Here is a 21,525-nt window from a genome sequence, read left to right on the forward strand (position 1 = left end):
TTAAGCGTCCCCTGAACTTGAGCGTCCCCTGAATTTTTCGCCTTATTTTTTTATTTATATAGAGAAGAGATATTATAATCAAAGAATAACATTTCATTTGAATTATTAGTTAAAAATCATAATTTTCCTTGTCTTCTGGTACGTCCACGTGCTCTTCCTTAATCATTACTCCTGGACTCGAGCTCCCATCGTAGGAGCTTTCTGGTACGTCCACGTGCTCTTCCTTAATCATTACTCCTGGACTCGAGCTCCCATCGTAGGAGCTTTCTGGTACGTCCACGTGCTCTTCCTTAATCATTACTCCTGGACTCGAGCCCCGATCGTAGGAGCTCTCTGGTACGCCCACGAGTTCTTCCTTAATCGTTAATCCTGGACTCGATTTCCCATCGTAGGGCAGCTCCTGAAATTCTTGCTGGTTGAGGGATCGACTTTCAATCTGGTCACTGTAAAATAAAGGGTACACTTGAGTTTTGGCCTTTAGGAAACTAGTTTTCGAGAATTTTCTATACTCAAACTGTATTCATATAACATCAAAGGATTGTGGTTCACAAAGTTTCAAGATTCTGTCATCTTTCTTATGACAACATCGCAGTTTCCAATGAGGAATTGGAAAATTTCAAAAATGACTGTTGGATTATTGAGGCAAATTCTCTATGAAGAATTCTTCCATTTAATTAAGAAATGACGGTTACCAAAACGAATCGACGTGGAGGGCACCAGTCATCTGAGAGTTTACATAAACATAAATAATGATTTTGTAGGGAGAAAAAATAGAGAATTCTTTCATTAGGTGACGAATATTCTTTTGGTCTTTGTGACCAGCATTTAGTTTCCTGGAGAAATTCGTAGAGAGTAGACGTTTCTTCCTCGTGCGATTTAATCCCTCACGTAAACAGTAAAAAATCATTTTCTCGAACTCTGAGAGACATATTGCAATTTGAAAAGATATTTAGAAAGTTAATGAAATTGTCTCTGCAGTGAACTATTTTATTTTATTTTTTTTCATGCATCTACAATATTTTTTTCTATGAACAAAAGTTGTAGATGAAAATCTTACATCCAACCGATTCAATCATATTAAATCATCTCGTTTATCGACAAAATTTCCCCCAAAAATTTTGAAATTTTTACTGAAAATACTTCGATGATCCTTCTATCGAATGGCAGAAGTTAAATTTTGATTTGTTGAATAATTTGTTTGTTATAAATGAACTTAGCATGTTCGAAGATCTCGGCAATCAATTATCGACAAACATTGAAATTGGTGTAAAAAATTAGGAAAATCTTTGGCAGTTTATTTCAAAGTTCAATACAGCCAATGTATTTTATTTCAATTTTGTTCGTTCTACTGTTTTCAAGTTATCGTTCATTGAATAACGTACGTGTGAATAACTGTACGTGAGGGGTTGAATGAAGAAAAGAAGCTACAGTTCAATCCACTGCATTTCGTATTTATTTATAATATATATATGTCCCATATCCAATAATGAGAATTGGGTTATCTCGCGAACGGTTCTTCTAATTGATGTGAAATTCCCCGGGCGAATTCAAAAAGCAAATACTCTCAAGATGATTCCAGTATAAATTTCAACATTTTCAATCATTACATTCTTTAATTTAATTGCAGGAGAAAAATCTGAAAAAATTCATTCATAATCAGCATCATCCAAATTACATTTTCCAACGTATCAGTTTTTTTTTTCAAATATCTCCTTCTTATACATTAATACCGAAAATTGTTTAAACTTCCGGAAACTTGATTTCTTTATTATGGAATTCTTTTCATCGTTAGAATTTGGGCAATATCTCGGAAACTATCAGGTTTACAGAAAAATGGCAAGAAACCATTTTTGTGGCTGACAAATATTCAGGTTCACTTATTGGATCAAGTTCTCTGCACAAACGTCTGCCTCATGATCTTACTCTAAATTCGTTACCTGGGACACACATGGCTCTCCTTCTTCGGGATCTTCGCCCCGATCGGATCCTGACAATCCACAAAAATAGGTTCCAGCTGCAACCCCGCGGTACTTTTGCGGCCCTCGCGCCTCTTTACAGGCTTCGTTTCAGTAGCCGCACTGTTGCGGCGTTTCAATCTTTCTGTTCTATCCATCTGCAATAAAAGGGAATTAAAAAATGAGGAGGTGAGTCAACTACACTTCAGATGAGTTTTTGATGGATGTCTCGGAATCCAAGAGCGATAACGAAATTTTTGAAGAGACCTTTTTGGGCACAACACGAAAAAATAGAGATAAGAACATTGTTCTTTCGTATTATTTTCCTTCACTCTATTAGGTGTTGGGGAGGGTGGGGCAATATGGACACCAGATTTAAATAAAGAATTGAATTTGATCAAATCTACTGTTTCGAGTTCATCTAATGATTATAAAAACAAACACATTGTCATAAGACTGCGTCGTAGGAGTTGCAAAGTAAAGCAAAAATGGAGTAAAGTGGACATCTTGATTTCTTCCTCAATTTCTTATGTTTCAACAATATTATTCAATTTCAGAAACACTGGTCATGACTGCGATTTTCAAATTGAAAAAAAAAACTAATTTTTCATTTTCATTGAGGGGGGTGGTAAACCAAATTTTTCTTTGCTCATTTATTCTCCCCTCCCCCATTGTTCCGTTTGTGAGTAGAAAAGTAGATATCTTACAAATTTTGCAAATGGACAAAAGGTCAGTTGTATAGTGCGTGCAATTGTTCATCGAAAAAATAATTTCAAAGTTATTTCAATAGTAGAACAGGAAATCCAAAGCTACTCTATCTTTCAAATTGCAATATAAAATTTAATAGAGTTGAAGTTTATTTGTTAATATCTCTTCCAACTCGAATTTCTTCCTATAAAAAATACCCATACGATTCTGTTGGAAAATGCCTGTTGAATTTTTTTTTTACTTTTTGAATAGGATCAACTTTTTCGAGTCTTTATTTTAGTCTTTATTTTAATCTTATATGAATTTATCAGGTGTCCAGATTTCCCAATGAAACAATTTTAATGAATTTAAATTTTGAAAAAAAATTTTTTTTTGTAAATTCTTTGAGTGTCTATTTTACCCCAAGTGTCCACCCCACCCTCCCCTATAACTTAATTTTTCCCTTTTTATGAAATATATAAATACTAGATCAATCCTGGAAATATCCTCCATCGTTTTCGATGACCTTGCGCCATCGATCGGACAACATATGAATACCATCGCAAAAAAACATGTAGGTGAACAGCGAAGGACACATGTTCATGCGTTGACTGAGGTTATGTTCGGTCAGTTCGTGTGCAACCCATCTTCCTACCTTTCGTGTTTTTCTCATCGCGCGTAATCGTTTAGAAACTGCTGCTTGAGTAACTCCTAGCTGAGCTGCAAGCTCTTTTTGGGTCTGCGTTGAGTCCTTGTCGAGTAATTCTTTCAATTTAACATCTTCAAATTTCAGAGGCTGTCCAGGACGTTCTCGGTCATTGAGATCGAAATCTTTATTTTTAAAGCGTTTATACCAATATTTACATGTATCATAAGACACAATATTACTACCGAGAGTAGAACAAATCGAATCGCAGGCTTCAATGGCTTTTTTTCCTTGTTGAAACTCGTAGAGAATACAGTGACGAATGTGCTGCGTATTGGTCGCCATTACTACTGTTAGCTACTGTCGCCATTACTACCATATATTACTGTTTTGGAAAGTTATACAGCTCTTACGGACATGACTATAGCGTATTAAAAACTGTAAGGTCCACTCTTCAAAATCGCAAACGGGCACGTAAATATTCAAATTTAAATTCTAAATATTTAAATTTTAAATAAATAAAAAAAGGAAAGATTAAGTTATACACCTAATATTTAAAAAGGAAAGATTAAGTTATACACCTAATATTTAATTTTAACTGGGAGTTATAACTCCCATATAATATTAGGTGTATACACCTAATATTTTCGATAGTTTTTTATTTATAAAAAACTATACTCGATTTACACCTATGGGATGGGCTACTTGCTTCGTGAAGATTTATAAAAAAATTCCGAAAAAGCCGCACACATTTTCCGCTTCTGTTGGAAAAGATGAGAATGAGAGAACTTCGACTTGCTGTACGGTCCCCACTTTTAGATCTCTAGTAAACCACAGGCGATCACATACATCACATGCTGAGCCAAAATGATTCTCATTGAAGGTCTCATCAAAATAGCAGTCGCAGTGTATCCAATGGTTAACTTCGGTCGTTGATTTGTCTCGTCCACTAGAGAAGATTTTAGGTGCCTGAGAATCCATGAAGCAAGGTACAACTCCCAATCTAAGACGTCTTCTCGTTTGTGCTGAATCCTGCAGAGATGATATTATATAATTGAAGGCCCGGGTGGATTATCTTTCCAACGTGATCTTGGTTGTTTTTTTTTTCATTTTGATAAACTGGAATGATCTCCAATCGCTATTCGAAAAAAAGCTGAACATTTTCAAAGAGCGTTTTTTAATAATATTGGGAAATAAACCCAATACGGAAGGAAATTGTAAATTAATAATTTGATATATCTTATGGTTGTTAAGTCGTCATTCATGACAGGAATCAATTTCTGTCGGATCGAAGAGATAGATAAAGGGAAAAATTAAGTTATAGGGGAGGATGGGGCAATATGGACATCTGGGGTAAAATAGACACTCAAAGAATTTACAAAAAAATTTTTTTTTTCAAAATTTAAATTCATTAAAATTGTTGCAGGGCAATCTGGACACCTGATAAATTCATATAAGGTGGACTAAAATGAAGACTCGAAACAGTTGATGCTATTCAAAAAGTTGAAAGAATTTTCAACAGGCATTTTCCAACAGAATCGTATGGGTATTTTTTCTAGGAAGAAATTCGACTTGGGAGAGATATTAACAAATAAACTTCAACTCTAGACGCGAAAAATTTATGAAATTTAAAATTCCTTTATTCATTATCTTGATTCATTCATGTCTAGAAGCGACAGACCGTTATTGAACTCGCTATTAGTCTTTTGGATTCTTTCTTTTTCTACCAATTTCATTGGTAATAAGCTTCCAAAAGGATCTGTCGCAATGGTTCGATGATAAATTCCCCTGGGAATCTTTCGCGGAAAATTTCCTATATTTTTTTCTACACCGATTTCCGTTATTATTTCTATCGTTATTTTCATTTGTTGAAATAGTAAGTTATTTGTTATTTCTAAGATTATTCTTCTCCATTGTCCTCCTTTCGTACTGTTCAATTTTCCCATGATGGCATTTACACTATGGAATAATTTATTGTTTCTCATACCAATGGTGGTTTTCCATGTTCTCTGTCCTCAGTGCCAAAATCATTATTTTGAAATCGTCGAAACCAGTCCTTGCAAGTTGTATTACATGGAGCATGCTCACCGTAAATCTCCACAAGCAAACGATGAGTTTCCGCTACACTTTTCTTTGCAATATAATAGTGTAATAACACTTCCCACAAATGATGTTTACTTGGAACGAAAACCGACATTGTCACGGAGATAAAAACATTTGTTGCTTACATTTCAACCAAATGTCACGTAGTGCGTTTGACAGCTGACATAAAGTACTATCGAATACAAGTGCTGCGATTTATTAGTGCACGTAAGCAATACTAAAAACGACATCTGTTGGGAAAGGGCGGAGTCATATTCACACACCTAATATTTCTATAATAACAGTTGTTAAACTAATGGATATTCTATTTTTCTTTCTTCGTTTGTTTGTAAATAAATTCTCTTTGAAAATGTTCAGTTTTTTTCTACTTTTTATGATTTTACAATCATAATTTTTAGGGACTCCTGCGTGATCTAAAGCAAAGAATAAAAATCGGTGATGGACAATTTTATCGGATTAATATAATGTAATTATGAAGATGGAAAAACAATCGAGATAACGTTCGAAAGATCATCCACCCGGGCCTCGAAGAATTTTTTTTTCTAATGATGATAACTATTTACCTTTTGAAGAATGTTATCGGTTTTGTCAGCTGGATTATTGATGAAATCTGTACTTTTGAAGTGTCTTTCACAAATATAAATATTTTTCCTCAAAGACAGATTAGGATATGCATTACGAATTGCAGATAACCACCTCTCACGAGTTTTTGGATCAGAAGGTAAACGAAATACTGGCTGATGTGAACCTGTAGAACACTTCGGGATTTCGCACCGCCTCGTGACTGGGGTTATTGTCGCATCCTGTACCGGGGAAGACGGTCTCAATTCTGATTCATCTCTTCCACTAGAATCAGTCAGCGATCGAAATGGGTCATTGATTGTGTTTGTTTGGACCCAGACTTCAGGGGACTGGGAGTCCATGACGCAAGGTACAACTCCCAATTTAAGGCGTTTTCTCGTTCTTAGTGAATCCTGCAGAAGTGAAATTATATAATTTAAAGATTTTTTTTCCTGTCTTGTTACTCAATTAACCCTTCGATCCTCACGGGGAGTGTAGGCACACGCACGAAAGAATTTAATAGAAAAACCTGTCGAATTCGTTAGAAAATTCTATTGAATTTCTATTAAACTTCCTATTAGTTTTTGACTGATTCCATTGACATGTTCGATAGAAAACATTCAATAGAAAAAGTCAGAATTCGATTTTTCTATATAACTTATCCTTTACATATATTTTCTATAGAATTTGCTCGACTCAAATTTTCTAAGCTTTTTTCATTCTATTTTTCTTTTCTTCTTATCTAAAAAATCAAATGAAAAATTCAAAGCAACAATTCACATTTCAGTATTTTTTTGCGTAATTTCCTATCCAAAAGTAGCTCGTCCATCTAGTTTGAGATAGGGTAAGCTAGTGGGTAGCTTACCCTATCTCAAACTTTATGTGAAAGCTTGTTATTCACATTCATTTCTAAGTCTTATGGAGCTCGCAAATCATTTTATTTCTCTTCCAATGAGAACTTCTTCATGTTGTTTGTACTTTTGGATGGATCCATTTTTATAGCTGTCAAGAAAAGGAAAACGTGAGATTTCAAACGATTTTTAGGGTGAATTTTGAGATATCCTTGTTTTAAAATAAAATTGAAATACCCATGTTTCAATAGGAAACGTCGAATATCATTCTTCAAACCTCCAACTATTAAATTCTATTTTTTCTTTTCTCTTTATTATGTCTATTCTCTATACCGAAAATGACATTGAAAAAATTATTGAAAAACCGGGTGAGTAACGAAGGGCTAATATGGGGGAGGTTGGGATAAAACGGACGTTTTTGACTTTTTTTCAAATGTTAATGAGGGGTTAACATGTGGATGAATTTTAATTTTTTTTTTTTCAATACAAAGAACAATTCTTTCCCTTTGTGACGAGCCTAAACTCAGCTCAATTGATAAATTTGTTTCTGAGTTATGAATAATTTTAAAAAAGTCTAAAGTATCCATTTTACCCCATCCGCCCCTATGTATATTTTCTTTATTTCCACTGATGACAACCATTTGAAGAATGTGATACATTTTATCAGTTAGACTGTCGGTGAAATCTGTACTTTTGAAGTGTCTCTCACAAATATAAACATTTTTCCTCAAAGACAGGTTAGGATATGCATTACGAATTGCAGATAACCACTTCCCACGAGTTTTTGGATCAGAAGGTAAACGAAACACTGACTGATGTGACTCTCTAGGACAATTCGGGATTTCGCAATGTTTCGGCATGATGAGAGGTTTTTTTTTTATAATGACGATCCGTAAACAAACGTACAATAACGTATTTTATTCACAACAAAATCGCTTCATACAAACACCTGGGGATGAGCGATGTTTGATTCGATTAATCGAAAACATCGATTTTTCATGCCCAAACATCGATGTTTCATTATTAGTGCATTCGATGTTTTCAACGGTCGATTAATCGCTTTTCGATGTTTTTTCAAACATCGATGTTTTTGACCCGGTTAACAAAATTGTTCATTTTTTATCGAATAATAATGTGGATAATGTTGATTGATTAAGAATGAAAAATAATAATTTATTTGCAATCAGAAGTACTTACTTTTTACAGTATGTATGTTATAAATGATAAGTGAACAAGTTCAGTTGCCTGTTGTTTTTTTAAATTTATATTTTTAACAATTATTGCAGCTAATGTCCAGCCACGGAAAATATTAAATATATTTTTTTCAATTAAAAATTCAACTCTCCAACAGTACTTATCATTAGAACGTAAATTCCTCGGGTTGCATTTTTTGAATCTATATATTTTTCAGTAAATACGAGAATAATAAGAAAACTCCTGGTTGGCTGTATCGCTGATACAGCCGTAAGTTTTGCGTGGACACGTCTATATTACGTAGATGCTCAGGAAATTAGAAAAACGATACGAATTAATGTTTCAAACTGAGTTTATTAAGTATAGGTCGATGAGAGGAGAAGGATGATACATAACGAAATAATTCGATATTTAAACTACGTGTGAAAGTTGAATCGAGATGAGTATTGCCTAGAGTTGTTGGGGGAGTTTGACAACACTCTAAATTGAACTCTTCTTTCATGAAATTCAATAGAGATTCGTTTCTACAGATATCGGAGTTGAAATCTCCACATAAAATGATTGGCGTTTCAATGTCAGGTTCCATTGTAGATAGGGTTTCCTTTATGGCTTGAGAATATCGATGAAGAGATTGGAATAAAAAAAGTAGTTTCCAAGAAACGTGGACGCAATATTTGTGTAAATTCAGAGTAAAGAAAAGCACCATAAGCAGGTGCTTTTCGATCATGCTTTTTCATAATTCCAAATATTTATTCAGACAGATCAAATGTTTCCTTGTGTACATTAAAAAATATTCGTTCGTAATGGGGCAAAATAACTATGCCAAAGTTGATGAAAAAAACGAGTTTTATAAGTTTCGAAATCAAAAATTTTTTTTTCCTCCGAGTCTTTTTTTATAAGCTGTATTACATACCTCTTGAATAATTCTTCCAGATTTGTCAACTATACATGAATTGAAATCTGTTTTTCTGAAATGTTTTTCACAAACGTGAAATTTTCCGTCGATGTGCAGGTTAGGAAATACTTGATGGATAGCTTTTAACCAATTTTCGCGTCTATCAACGTCCTTTGGCACTTGAAAAACTGTACGATTTGTTTCTCCACAACAACCTGGAATTTTACAACGCGGGGCCATGATTAAATACGAAAATAATTGAACAGTCTTAAGGGAACACTTTTTAATGTGAGAGAACTGCGTGAGAATGTTTGTTTACATGTACACTGGCGAGATTGTTACACTGAGTGGAGTATGGGACAATGAATAAAGTGAATTCCGTACTTACCGACTTAGTTTCCCTATACGCCAACAGATGGCGTTAGTAAATATCTACCTGTGCACAAAATGCCCCTCAAAACGAAACATAAACTTATCACGTCAAAAAAAATTATTTAAAAAAAAAAATTTCTTTTCCTGTGTAATGAGAAAAACATAGATTTTTTAAATAATCGATCGATATTTTTTCCGGAAAAATCGATTCACAACTATGTTCACAATATCAAAGTTTTTGAAAAACCTCGATTTTTCGGTAATCGATGTGTTTTAAAACATCATCCATACTGTATTAAAGGATGTTTGATTCGATTAATCGAGAATATCGATTTTTCATGCCCAATCATCGATGTTTTTCATTAGTGCATTCGATGTTTTCAACGGTCGATTAATCGCATTTCGATGTTTTTCCAAACATTGATGTTTTTGACCAAGCTAACAAAATTTTTCATGTTTTTATCGAATAATAATGTTGATTGATTGAGAATGAAAAATAATAATTTATAACAATCAGTAGTAATTATTTTCTGCAGTACGGATGTTATAAATGGTAAGTAGACAAGTCCAGTCGTCTGTTGTTTTCTAAATATACTAAATATAATTTTTTTAAAATTATTGCAGCTAACGTCCAGCTACGAAAAATATTCAAAATATTTTTTTCAATTAATCAACAAATTCTGTTTCGAGATTCAAAAATTAACTCCCCAGCAGTATTTATCATTGAAACGTGAGTTGGATTTTTTTTTAATATATATTTTTCAAGAAACACGCGAGAAAAAAAATTTTTTTACATTTTTTTTCGAGTTTAATGACAAAAACATCGATTTTTTTATAATCGATGTTTCTTCCAGAAAAATCGATTCGCAATATCGATGATTTTAAAAAACATCGATTCTTCGATGTTGACAGATCCACAAATTCAATCTACTTCTGCAATAATAACCATCGGTGAATTGCCGACCAGCAATAAAGATCCGTCAAAATTGTAATTTATTCCTAAACAAGGAGGGGTTCGAGCGCCCGCACCCGCACCCTGCATGTCAAATAAATTTTCTCCGCAGTTGCCCATCTGTTCGCTCTGCTCTCATTTCATCGTATTTTTTTTCTCCCATATTTTTTTTTACTTCCCCGTGCATCCTTAGACCTCTCGAATATCCTGACGTCACTGCGACGCCAAACGTCAAATTTACCGTGGAATATCGAGCGGATTTCAGATGGCAATGCCACGACGTGTCTCCACGAACATCGATTGTTGACTTTTTACATTTTTATATCGTCAACAACAATTGAAGCAACCGGCTGATATTTTTTATGTGCAATCAGTTTTGTTAGTGGATAAAGTTGAAGTATTTAGTGATTTAGTTGACGAGAATTATTATTCGTGATGGGGAATGCAGATACTAAACTCAACTTTCGGAAGGCTGTTGTCCAACTGACATCGAAAACTCAAGTAAGATTCAACGAAAGACAATTTTAGATTAGTTAATTGTACAATTTTTGGGGCGAAATTAGAGCCAACGTTGATTTCAATTTTTTATTTCATTTTTTTTGTCTAGAATATGAGTTATCTGTCACTTTCTCTCATGAAGATGTTCATCGATTTTTTTAAATGATTGTCTTGAATAAATAGATAAATTGAAAAGGAAATTTGAGATTATTTTGCAAACATCTCAGACCTACTGGGTTTATCATTTAACAATGTCAAGAGAAGTTTTTTGCACTGTACAAAATTCCTGACAGCTGTTTTTATATTTCCTCTAAAACTTCATAATTCTTTCAATAATTCACTAATTACGGTTTTTGCAATTTATAAAATTTTCCACAAAAAATTCAATGGCGATATTTTCGAATCTCTTCCCTTCAAAGCTCTTCGCGAAATAATTGTCTTTCCTTTCGTTTTTGTTGGGAAATTTCATGCAGATTATTGTGTGAATATCTCTTATTTCAATGAGTTTATCGAGAGATCTTTTCTGCAGTTTACAAAATTCGTGACTTGAAAGGTCTCTTGATATTTCTTCTCAAACTTGATAATTCTTTGAACAGAACTTCTTTTTTTTCTCCACGACACTTTGTCACTGATGCTTAGCAAATTGCAGCGCCACGCCACCCACCACTGTGCCTCCCGAATATTTTATTTTTTTTCTCGCTGTAATGTTGATATTTCGGAAAAAAACGTCATTACACGATTATACATAAGTGTTATTATTGATGATAATAATCCGTACAGTTTTCATTCTATTGTTTATAGGAAATGCCTTTTTTCACTCTAAAGTTTTATATTAATTCTTCCTCTCGTTCCCTTTACTGTCGAAAAATCATTGAGAATATTCCATTTTTAGTTTGTCATTAGAGTATTCAACTCTCCAATTCGTTTTCCAGGTAATTGACGCCAGTGACGATAACTTTTGGGATCAATTCTGGTCAGAGAATGTCTCGTGTGTCCAAGACATCTTCACATTGATTCCAGCAGCTGAAATAAGAGTTCTGAGGGAAGAAGCGCCAGCGAATTTAGCAACTTTATGTTACAAAGCAGTGGAGAAGCTGGTGAAGGCTGTGGACAACAGCTGCAGGACCCAGCGGGAGCACCAGACCGTTCTCAACTGCTGCAGATTATTGACAAGACTCTTACCTTATATTTTCGAGGACTCAGACTGGAAGGGATTCTTCTGGTCAAGTTTGCCTGGGAAAGAGGAAGAGGACGAAAGTGTGCCACTGGCACATTCATTACTGAATGCCATATGTGTGAGTGGAAATTATAGCGCCCATTTTTCATTCAATTTTCGTTGATAAATCTATTTTTTTGGGAATAAAGTTCTGCATTTGTGATTTATTGGCATTTCAAATGATTTTTTAAATTGTCTTCAGGATTTACTGTTCTGTCCTGACTTTACTGTGGCTTCTGGACGGAAATCTGGACCTGTGAGTACTTTTTTAATTAACTGGAGAGATATATTAAAGGAGAACAATTTTATTTGGTGAGAAAACCAACTGTCACTAGATAGATTTGGAGATTTTTAATAATCAAATCGAGATGGAAATTTTGATATAAAAAGCTCATGATTAAGAAGGCATTGAAATATACTTTTCAAGCCCTAATTTAATTTCTGTTACTGATGATTCTTTCAGTAATCGCGAAAAACCCGATTTTCTCTTTCAAATCGCAAAAAAAATGTACTCTAACTCAACAGCGAATTGTGCGACCCCCGTCATATTCTGATAGAATTAAGAGGGTATTGTTATCAATTTTTTGAGCCATGACTAATTCCATTTTGATGACGAAGCAGCGAAGTGGTAAAACGGTTTAAGTCGACTTATCTTCCCGTTGAGTTTTTGAGGAATACTTCGGATTCTGAGGGAGATAGCAAAATTTTTGTAATTACATTTGTTGTAGCTCTCAATTGGTTCTACAAAAAAGGTTATAACAAAAATTTTGCTATCTTTAGATTCCGAGATATTTATTGAAAACCGGTTAATAGTCAAAATTGACTTGTACCGTTTTAACACTTCGCTACTGAGTTGAATTTGAATGGGTGTTAATGAATAGAGCTTATTAAGCCCTATATTTATGACAAAAATCATGAAATTCAATTCCCTCTCTTACAAGAAAAAATAGAAGAAGAGAATAGTGAAATAAGAATTTCGAAAAAAATGAGGAAAAAAGACAACATACATACATACAGACACCATCTAAAAATCACATATTCGGAATTTTTAGACCACATTTAAATACCCTAATACACAAAATTGGAAACTTAAATTTGAGCGATTACAAAGCACGGAAGAAAAAATTTAATCGAAAAACCTATCGAATTCGTTAGAAAATTCTATTGAATTTCTATTGAACTGTTCTATTAGTTCAAATGTTCAATAGAAAATATTCAGTAGAAAAAGTCAATAGAATTCAGTTTTTCTATATAACTTATTCTATTGAGATATTTTCTATAGAATTTTCTCGGCTCAAATTTACCAAGTTTTTTCGTTTGATTTTCTTGATGAGAAGAAAAGAAAAGTAGAATGAAAAAACTTGGAAAATGTGGGTCGAGCAAATTCTATAGCAAATATATGAAAAGAATAAGTTATATAGAAAAATCGAATTCTGTTGACTTTTTCTATTGAATGTTTTCTATTGAACATGTCAATAGAATCAGCGAAAAATTAATAGAAAGTTTAATAGAAATTTAATAGAATTTTCTGACGATTTCGACAGGTTTGTCTATTAAATTTTTTCGTACGTGAGCTCCCATTCGGAGGCGATTATTAAACTGTTGATTTTTCTCCTGAAAATTAGAAAGAAAAATCCTTGAAATTAATTAATTCACTCTATTTTTGCAGGACAAAGCAGAAGAGTTACAATCAATCGATAGTTGCGAGTATATATGGGAGGCAGGGGTTGGTTTCGCCCACTCACCACCTCGTTATCCGATCCTCGACGCCAACAGAACGGAACTCCTCAAGCTCCTCCTCACGTGCTTCAGTGAGACAATGTACAATCCTCCAAGCGATCTATCGATAACACCAAACCGATGGATCCAGCATCTCACGAGCCCTGAGAATCGTCACGCGTTGCCCATGTTCACGTCATTATTGAATACTGTTTGCGCTTATAATCCAGTGGGACTCGGAGTTCCTTACAATCACCTTCTATTCACTGACTCTCTGGAGCCTTTGGTCGACATTGCATTGCAGATTCTCATCGTCACGTTGGATCATGACACCAGTGGGGATGCTGCCAACTCCGAGGAGTCGGGGATCAGTGGAGATAATTTGTTTATCAATTATTTGAGTCGAATTCACAGAGACGAAGGTAATTCGTCTATTTAGCCATTTTAGTTTAGGGTTTTTGTAGAGAATTTTACTGAATAACAAAAAAAATTCTTATATTTCTTGGCAAATGTACTAGCCTCAATGGAATCTATAAAATAGTGAAATCAATTTTTGGATTTAACCGTTTTTTATTGTTTGAATTAGAGAATAAATTGGATTTTAGTAGAAATAAAAACATGATTCAAATTCTGCAATATAAAACTTCAATAATAACAAACGTGTCAAAGTTTTTTCCCTTATACTTTCGTCAATTCTTGAAAAAGGCTTGAAGAAATATGAAAATTGCATCGGAATTTTCACTGTTAAGATTGCAGAACCTATTTTGAATGGAAATGAAAATATGATTTGAATTTTACAATATAACAATAAAAAAATAATGTATTTTTAAAAGTTTTTTTCTCCTACATTTTTGTCAATTCTTTGGAAACATTTCAATTGAAGAAAAAATATGAAATACATAAAAAGATGATTCGTGAAAATCTGTACGTATTTCGTGTTTTGGGATGCTCAGAAAATTGTTTTGGCCAATAGAGTGCTGAACAGAATTCTCCATTTGTAGAAATATAAAAATTGAATTAAAAATTGAAATTTTATCTTCGTTATATTGATGAGAGTTTTTTTTATTCTAGACTTTCAATTCGTCTTGAGAGGTATTACGAGACTCCTGAACAACCCCCTGACCCAAACATACCTTCCAAACTCCACGAAGAAGGTCCACTTTCATCAAGAGCTGCTAGTATTCTTCTGGAAAATGTGTGATTACAACAAAAAATTTTTGTACTACGTTCTGAAGAGTTCTGATGTCCTGGAGGTACTGGTGCCTATTTTATATCATCTGAATGACTCCAGGGCTGATCAGTGTGAGTATTCACTCTTTCAAAATTTTATTTTTCTCGTCAACTCGAAAGATATTTTTATTTGAATTATTTTTCTTTGCAGCTCGAGTGGGTTTAATGCATATCGGTGTTTTCATTCTCCTGTTGCTGTCTGGAGAACGCAATTTTGGAGTCAGATTGAACAAACCATACACTGCAACAGTTCCCATGGACATTCCTGTGTTTACAGGTACCATATTCAGGAATAAAAAACTATTTTGAAGAGATAAATTCTTGCATTCGGTGAGGAATATTTCTGAAAACGAGAGATTTGCGGAAATTCGTCATTGCAATTTTCTACAGAACATTTTTCATAAGTTTACCATTCTCAAACTGGTTGTGGAAATCATTCCGAGTCTATTTCTATAGTTATTTCGTTAATTATTAAGCACTTGTTTCGTTAATCACCGAGTTTAGGAGAAAATGGTAAAATATTCTTTTTTTGATAAACCTACTAGTTTTGGGGAAATATAGCAAATGTAGTAATTTTTCACTGTTTAAATTACAGAATTGATTTTTGAAATACAGATGAAAACATGATTTAAATGCTACAATATAACTTTTTTTGAAAAGATTTGAATTGGAAAAGAAATACGAAAAGTGAAGAAACTGGAGGATTTTATAAAATTAATCAACATAGTAATTTGTAAAATTCAATATGTATTTCGTAAATGCAATTATTCATTCAATTATTTCATTAATCATCGTGTTCAGAAGAGAATGAAAAAATATTATTTTTGAGGGCAACTTTGTGAGGTAGAAAAATAATCTTGACGACTTAGTTTCAGAGATGTTTGAAAAATAACAGTAGTAAGAAAACGTTTTTAGATATATCTTCTGTTTTTTCACACCTTTCCTACATGCTATATTCATATTAAATCATTTTATCTAGGCACACATGCAGATCTTCTAGTAACAGTGTTCCACAAGATAATCACCACTGGACACCAAAGACTCCAGCCCCTCTTCGATTGTTTATTAACGATTCTCGTTAATGTCTCACCTTACCTGAAAACTCTGTCCATGGTGGCTAGTACCAAACTTCTGCATTTACTCGAGGCATTTAGCACACCCTGGTTCTTATTCTCCGCCCCTACGAATCATCATCTGGTGTTTTTTCTGCTCGAAATATTTAATAACATCATTCAGGTGAATTTTATCAATTTTCATTCTAAAGATTTGCAGGGATGGCTATCAATCTTTCTTCAATATTAAAAGAATTTTCGACTTACATTGATCAAGGTTTAAATCAGTAGCGAAGTGGTAAAACGCTTAAGTCGACTTATCTCCCAGTTGAGTTTTTGAGGAATATTTTCGAATCTAAGGGAGATTGCGAAATTTTCGTAACCACATTTGTTGTAGCACTCAATCGGCTCTACAAAAAAGTTTGTAACAAAAATTTTGCCATTTCCCTTAGAGTTCGAGATATTCATTGAAAACTGGTCAATAGTCAAAACCGACTTGTACCGTTTTACTACTGCGCTACTGAAATATACAAATCGAAAGTTAAAAATAGTAAAATAATTGATAATCCAAATTTCCAATTGATGATGAATTAAATATTCAAAAATATGCAACTACAAATTTTCTATTAAGGACATAATCGTCAATCTTCTTAACTCAGTTACTGATTAACGAATAATTCAAAATTTAAATTGATTAATATTTAAATTGATGATTACTTCAATAATTAAAATTTAAAAGTGATATTAACTAATTAACAACTTCATACTTTAACAGTAATTATAATTAATGGATATGGCTATCCCTGAACATTTCATAATTTTACGAATATTTCTGGAACTGGATTCACTAAAAAATTATTTTCATTAATTTCCGAGATTTAAAACTAAAATTGAAATTAAAACTAAAATTTTCAATTCCATTGAAAACTGATGAATTCTCAATTTTGATTTTTAGTATCAATTCGATGGCAACAGCAACTTGGTTTACACGATAATACGTAAACGTCAAGTGTTTCATGCCCTCGCAAATCTCCCGATCGATTGCAGTACCATAGCGAAATCCCTGAGCAAACGTCAAAGAAAGCAGATTCCATCGACGAGTGTCTCGACAGAGAACGTCAGTGAGGCTACAATGGAGGGATCCCATCCAGCTCAGCCAGCTGAGCCAGGAACTCTAAAAGCGACGCTTTTGGAGACCCCTGGGATCGAAAACATGACTGAGAAGGAGTCCGCACATCCTCTGAGTCCCTCAATCAACGTCGACATCAGTAAATCAGTTGGCGAAGCTAATGGGAGAGATGAGGGCGAGATTAAGGATAAGCCGTCCCTGAAATCTATTGTTCCGGTGAGTAATTAATACACTGAGAGAAGAAAGGAATATTATTTTGGTTAATTCTGTTGCAATATCAACAAATTTAAGGCCCGGGTGTACTATCTTCCGAATGTTGTCTGGATTTTTTTTCATCTTTCGTAATCCAAAATTGTCTATTGAGTGGTACATCATGCAGAAATTCCCAAAAATTATGATAGAATGATAAAAAAAATAGAAACAATTCTGAACTTTTTCAAAGAGCGTTTTTAATTGAGATTCAGAATGAGTTGGAAAAAGTGTAAATTACAAATATCTGATTCGCTGTGGTAAATTATCTATTAGCTGTCATTTTCCATGGTGGATAACAAAACACTAACTCCTCATGGGAAGTGACAGCTAGGTATCTCAATTTTTAAAAACAGTGATATGTAGTCATCTGCCATTTTTATGTGATAAAAGTGTCATTAAAAATTCTCCAAAATATTACAACTTTTTTCAAAGAGCCTTTTCCGTAATAAATGTCTTTGTGCAGTGTGCGAAAAAATTTACGAAATCAGTCTTCCCCCTGCAGGATATTGGGTGACAGGCCGCCATTTGTCACCGTAAATCAGATACATTTTTCAATTTCTTGTTATTCACCTTATTCTGAATATAAATTAACAGTGCTCTTTGAAAAAATTAAGAATTTTTTCGACTTTTTTTGATTATTCATTCATAATTTTTCAAAACCTCTGCATGATGCAGGACTCAATTGACAATGTCAGATGACGAAAGATGAAAAAAAAAAATATCGAAAGAACGTTCGGAAGATAGTACACCCGGGCCTTGAGAGAAAAATTTAATAAAAAAATTGAATGAGATTTGTAATGGATATATCTAGCAAGTCTTTGTGCCAAAACAATCATCTCAAGATATGTAGATTTTTTTTTATAACTTTCCTTTTGTGATTATATAAATCTAGAAGAATGATTCGTAGAGTTAAAATCAAACTTCCCGATTTTTGACGGTATTTCATGTCCAAAATTGATGAATTTGTTTTCTTTTCATTGCAGAAAGGTGGAATTCGTGTTACTGATGAAGTTGTGAGTTCAAATAATCAGTGGGTACCCACGGGTGATTGGGTATATCAATGGAAATCGAAATTGCCTCTCCAAACAATCATGAGATTACTTCAAGTACTCGTACCTCAAGTGGAGAAAATTTGTATTGACAAGTGAGTATTTAATCCACCGATGATAGTGAAGAATTATGATGAATTAAGAAATGATAACTTTGATTCCGAAATTGAACAAAATTTCATGACAAAGGTTTGAGGAAAAATGGGTTGTAAATATTTAAACATGCTATTTGGAAAATATTTTCTGAGTCACCGATCTAAGGAGCAAAAGTCAAATAAACTGAATTGAAGAGGAAATATTATACAGAATGATTTTCAACTTTTTCGCTGTTGACGCGAAGAACTTTAGAATAAATAAGCTTGGGAGAAAATTAAAGTCCGTTTTCTGTAAAAAATTCAATCCCCACAACAAATCTCCAATAATAATCGGTTCAAATTTTGATAATTACTTGAACGAATTTCCTAATTTCTCAAATATCTCAAAAACGCGATACTCAGAAATGGAATTGGATATAAGTTTATGTAGCTGACGAAATTCTCTGCAAAAAAAATCATGAAAATTCCTCGGACCCTTCAAATAAAATATGTTTAGAAAATTCCATTTTTCAAACTAAACGTTTCTTTGATTCCATAAAATGCATTTTTTATTGCTCCGAATTAATTAATTAATGAATTTATTTTTATTTATTTGAAATTTTTATTGGAATGATTAATTAATTGAGATGCCCTAGGTGAGAAAAATATTTGAATTAATTTAATTGAACTGAATAACCAATCATGAAAGACAAAAAATGAGTAGAAAACAAATTCACAGTTGAAACTAGCAAATTTGATTATATTAGGGTATCTTCTCTTGAATATACCTCAACATCACCGATTTCTTCGTTAAATAAACAACTTTTTGCATTATTTTTAAATTATTTTTCATGCAGTTGTCTTCATTCCGGAGACATATTCGTGAACAGAACGTAAACTTTCTGAATGTTTTAATTAGTTTAAGAAATTCTCTGCAAAAAAAATCCTGACAAATTCCTCAGACCCTTCAAATAAACAACGTTTAAAAAAAATCACACTTTTTAAATGAAACATTTCTTTGATACAATAAAATGCATTTTTTATTGCTCTGAATTAATTCATTTGAAATTTTTATTGGGATGATTAATTAATTGAGATACCCTAGGTGAAAAAAATATTTGAATTAATTAAATTAAGCTAAATCAATCATCAAAGACGAAAAATAAATAGAAAAGAAATCTGTGTTGCAACTAATAAATTTTCTTATATTCGGGTATCTTCTCTTGAAAACACCTCAATATTACCAATTTTTTCGTTTAATAAACGAACAACTTTTTACACAATGTTGTAATTATCTTGATAATTACTTATTCATTTAATTATTTATTTAGTATACAAAATTTTCTGCAAAAAAATCTTGATAAATGTCTGGAATCCTTCAAATAAGAGTTCAAATAATCATATTTTTCCATAAAAAAATTCTTGCAGTTTCATGAAATTAATTTGAAAAAATTGTTTCAGGGGTTTAACCGATGAAAGTGAGATTTTAAAATTCCTGCAGCATGGAACCCTGGTCGGTCTTTTGCCCGTTCCCCACCCAATATTAATCCGTCGATACCAGGCTAACGCTGGGACGACAGCCTGGTTCCGCACCTACATGTGGGGGGTGATTTACCTAAGAAACGTCGAGCCCCCAATATGGTACGACACAGACGTCAAACTCTTCGAAATCCAAAGAGTCTAGGACACACACAAACATCCCAAATATCTGCATACGTATAAAAAAGAAAAAAACATTTATTCGTCTGATACATGGATCTGTACAGTTTTAATTATGAAATTCAGTAATTAATCACATCACAGTGATGAGAGAAAATAAATATAGAATTAAATTAAGTTGTCGAATGAGGAAAAATGATTTCTCTTTTCCTATTTCGTTGCACCGAGATGTAGTGAAGTGAAATGAACAAGTTCATCGGTTTTATACAGATTATTTTGCTGATATCTCTGGAAAATAATCTGTCCATCGAAAAATGTCAGATCTTTTTCTGTATCTGATGACCTTTTGTACAAAAAAAATCTGTTTATATTTTTCTATAAACATTTTCCTCCCGAAGATATTCGTGAATTTGTCATCTTTCACTTCATCAGTTCATTTTAATCAATGCATTTGTGTTGATCTGACATTTCTTTTGCGATGTTTTAATTAGTTGAGATACCCTAGTTGAAAAAAATATTTAAATCAGTTGTACAGCTTTAAGTAGAAACAATCAAATGAATAGAATTGTCCAACGAAATGATCAATTCAAAAACGAAAATAAATATAAAAAATTTCCGAAGCTAAAATTAACAATTTTTTTGGATTAGGGTATCTTTAAGGTAGTTGTACTGCCAAAGCTCATTTGAGAACAACTGCTTCATATTTACATAAACCAATGAACAATAACTGGGTTTCAACACTTGTTACTTAAAGTTTGTGCAATTGTAAGAAATATAAAAACTGATATATTTGTGAATTTTTTACGTTTGTAATATTCTTTCATTTGGCACATGTTTGCAACATAAATTCACTTTCAAATGGAATGTTACAATGGTAAAATTTATTTGCATCTGAAATGGAATAATGTCCTTTTAGGCCTTCAATATGTTATTTTCAAATTCGTAATATTTTTTTGTATTTTGTGCATCAGATCAATTTCGTGGCTTTCTGCAGAAATAAATTTTTGGTAGTACAACTACTTCCCAATAGATTTCTATAAAAATATTGCGTAAACAAATATAAATGAAAAGCTGACTATTCATACACTTTCCCACGTGTTAAAATATTCATTCCTTCACATAATCAAAAAAATATGAATTTTCTTTTCGATTTAAATATCTTTCTTCGTTTCAATCTAGTCAATTTTGTATTGAAGTGGAAGAAGTGACATAGGCTCGCTTCTTTATACGATTTATGGAATTATTACTTTAGAGTTTTTTAGAAAGAAAACTTCAGAAGACCTTTTCATATATTCTTTGATATTTTTACTGAAAATTATTTCCTTTTGAAATAATTCCATAAATAAAGATATTGTTAACTCGACGTTTGACTCTTTCACTGAGTTATTATCTAATTACCTCGTCGATGAGTGGTTTCAGAAGAAAATATTG

At 32.9% G+C, this 21,525-nt stretch overlaps 2 protein-coding genes across 4 annotated transcripts; one reads left to right on the forward strand and one right to left on the reverse strand.

Annotated features, from left to right (window-relative positions):
* Positions 1-37: 37 nt before the first annotated feature.
* On the reverse strand, positions 38-9,200 carry LOC107036574. 3 transcript variants are annotated; one of them, XM_015254614.1, is made up of 5 exons: positions 8,911-9,200; positions 5,955-6,365; positions 4,138-4,320; positions 1,938-2,113; positions 38-443 (listed from the first exon to the last, which is right to left on the reverse strand). In XM_015254614.1, exons 1-5 carry the CDS (start codon positions 9,130-9,132, stop codon positions 110-112), a joined length of 1,326 nt encoding a protein of 441 aa, XP_015110100.1. In that variant the 5' UTR covers positions 9,133-9,200; the 3' UTR covers positions 38-109. The 3 variants fall into 3 exon arrangements, with proteins under 3 accessions (XP_015110100.1, XP_028981821.1, XP_015110101.1); XM_029125988.1 differs by lacking the exon at positions 8,911-9,200 and adding an exon at positions 7,442-7,749; XM_015254615.1 differs by lacking the exons at positions 4,138-4,320; positions 5,955-6,365; positions 8,911-9,200 and adding an exon at positions 3,298-3,785.
* A 1,110-nt stretch (positions 9,201-10,310) lies between these two features.
* On the forward strand, positions 10,311-20,891 carry LOC107036690 (protein HID1). Its single transcript, XM_015254807.2, has 10 exons — positions 10,311-10,717; positions 11,647-12,009; positions 12,133-12,186; positions 13,600-14,071; positions 14,721-14,951; positions 15,031-15,156; positions 15,859-16,115; positions 16,887-17,276; positions 18,296-18,456; positions 19,897-20,891. The coding sequence occupies exons 1-10, from the start codon at positions 10,652-10,654 to the stop codon at positions 20,117-20,119; spliced, it is 2,343 nt and encodes a 780-aa protein (XP_015110293.1). The 5' UTR covers positions 10,311-10,651; the 3' UTR covers positions 20,120-20,891.
* The last annotated feature ends 634 nt before the right edge of the window (positions 20,892-21,525 follow it).

Source organism: Diachasma alloeum, unplaced genomic scaffold (assembly GCF_001412515.2).
Source record: "Diachasma alloeum isolate Michigan unplaced genomic scaffold, Dall2.0 Dall_scaffold_00210, whole genome shotgun sequence".
NCBI classification, from domain to species: Eukaryota; Metazoa; Arthropoda; class Insecta; order Hymenoptera; family Braconidae; genus Diachasma; species Diachasma alloeum.

Excerpts from the sequence above, each read along its gene's own strand:
- LOC107036574 (XM_015254614.1), bottom strand. The coding sequence starts at position 9,132 with ATGGCCCCGCGTTGTAAAATTCCAGGTTGTTGTGGAGAAACAAATCGT. Across the intron at positions 6,366-8,910 it reads CTGGAAGAATTATTCAAGAG|GATTCACTAAGAACGAGAAA; the intron begins GTATGTAATACA and ends TCACTTCTGCAG. Across the intron at positions 444-1,937 it reads GAGAGCCATGTGTGTCCCAG|TGACCAGATTGAAAGTCGAT; the intron begins GTAACGAATTTA and ends TTTATTTTACAG.
- LOC107036690 (XM_015254807.2), top strand. The coding sequence starts at position 10,652 with ATGGGGAATGCAGATACTAAACTCAACTTTCGGAAGGCTGTTGTCCAA. Across the intron at positions 10,718-11,646 it reads AACTGACATCGAAAACTCAA|GTAATTGACGCCAGTGACGA; the intron begins GTAAGATTCAAC and ends TTCGTTTTCCAG. Across the intron at positions 14,072-14,720 it reads TCGAATTCACAGAGACGAAG|ACTTTCAATTCGTCTTGAGA; the intron begins GTAATTCGTCTA and ends TTTTTATTCTAG.